Source organism: Onychostruthus taczanowskii, unplaced genomic scaffold (genome assembly GCF_017590055.1).
Source record: "Onychostruthus taczanowskii isolate IOZ18803 unplaced genomic scaffold, ASM1759005v1 scaffold316, whole genome shotgun sequence".
NCBI classification, from domain to species: Eukaryota; Metazoa; Chordata; class Aves; order Passeriformes; family Passeridae; genus Onychostruthus; species Onychostruthus taczanowskii.
Window position 1 is genome coordinate 25,362 of NW_024500528.1, and position 847 is coordinate 26,208.

At 68.2% G+C, this 847-nt stretch overlaps 1 protein-coding gene across 1 annotated transcript in view; it reads left to right on the forward strand.

The window, feature by feature from the left end:
* Positions 1 to 847, forward strand: part of INPP1 (inositol polyphosphate-1-phosphatase) — a 3,847-nt gene that overhangs the window by 1,875 nt on the left and 1,125 nt on the right. The window contains exon 4 of the mRNA XM_041409963.1: positions 248 to 422. Within this exon, the coding sequence (XP_041265897.1) occupies positions 248 to 422 (175 nt within the window). The remainder of the gene's footprint in view (positions 1 to 247; positions 423 to 847) is intronic.

Below are 847 nucleotides of genomic sequence, written 5' to 3' on the forward strand. Positions count from 1 at the left end.
GGATGGGATGGGATGGGATGGGATGGGATGGGATGGGATGGGATGGGATGGGATGGGATGGGGACAGGGACAGGGACAGAGAGGGGGACAGGAATGGGATGGGATGGGAACAGGGATGGGGACAGGGATGGGGACAGGGATGGGATGGGGATGGAGGGGACAGAAACAGGAACAGGGCCAGGGCAGGGCTGGCACCCCCAGACCCCGTGGCACCCCCAGACCCCCTGGCTCCCCCTGGCTCCCCCAGACTCCACCAACGAGTTCATCGGGGGGCGCGAGGACGTGGCCGCCGTCGATGGCGTGGTGCCCGGGGGGCTGCGCTCGGCCCTGGTGCTCGTGGGGGCCTTCGAGCGCCGCAGCGGGGTCCCCGTGCTGGGGGTCATCAATGAGCCCTTCTTCCAGAGGGACCCCCAGACCGGCAGGTACAGACAGAGCCCCGAGACCCCCGGGACCCCCGACAGCCCTCGTCCTGCACCCCGGGACCCCTGACCCTGCACTCCCTGAGACCCCTGAGACTCCTGAGACCCCTGACCCTGCACTGGGGGTCCTTGTCACTCCCTGACCCTGCACTGGGGGTCCCTGTCACCCCTGACAGCCCTGCACTGGGGGTCCCTGTCACCCTGTCCCCCACACCTCAGGATCACTCTCACCCTTGGCTCTTCACCCCGGGGTTCCAACTCCCCCATTCCCGCCCATCCTGGGGTCCCTAGCCCCCTAAACCCCTCATCCCGGGGTCCCCATTCCCCCATTCCCCCACCCCAGGGTCCCCATTTTCCCCCACTCTGGGGGTCTCAGCCCCCCATTCCCCCACCCCAGGGTCCCCATTTTCCCCCACTCTGGAGATCGG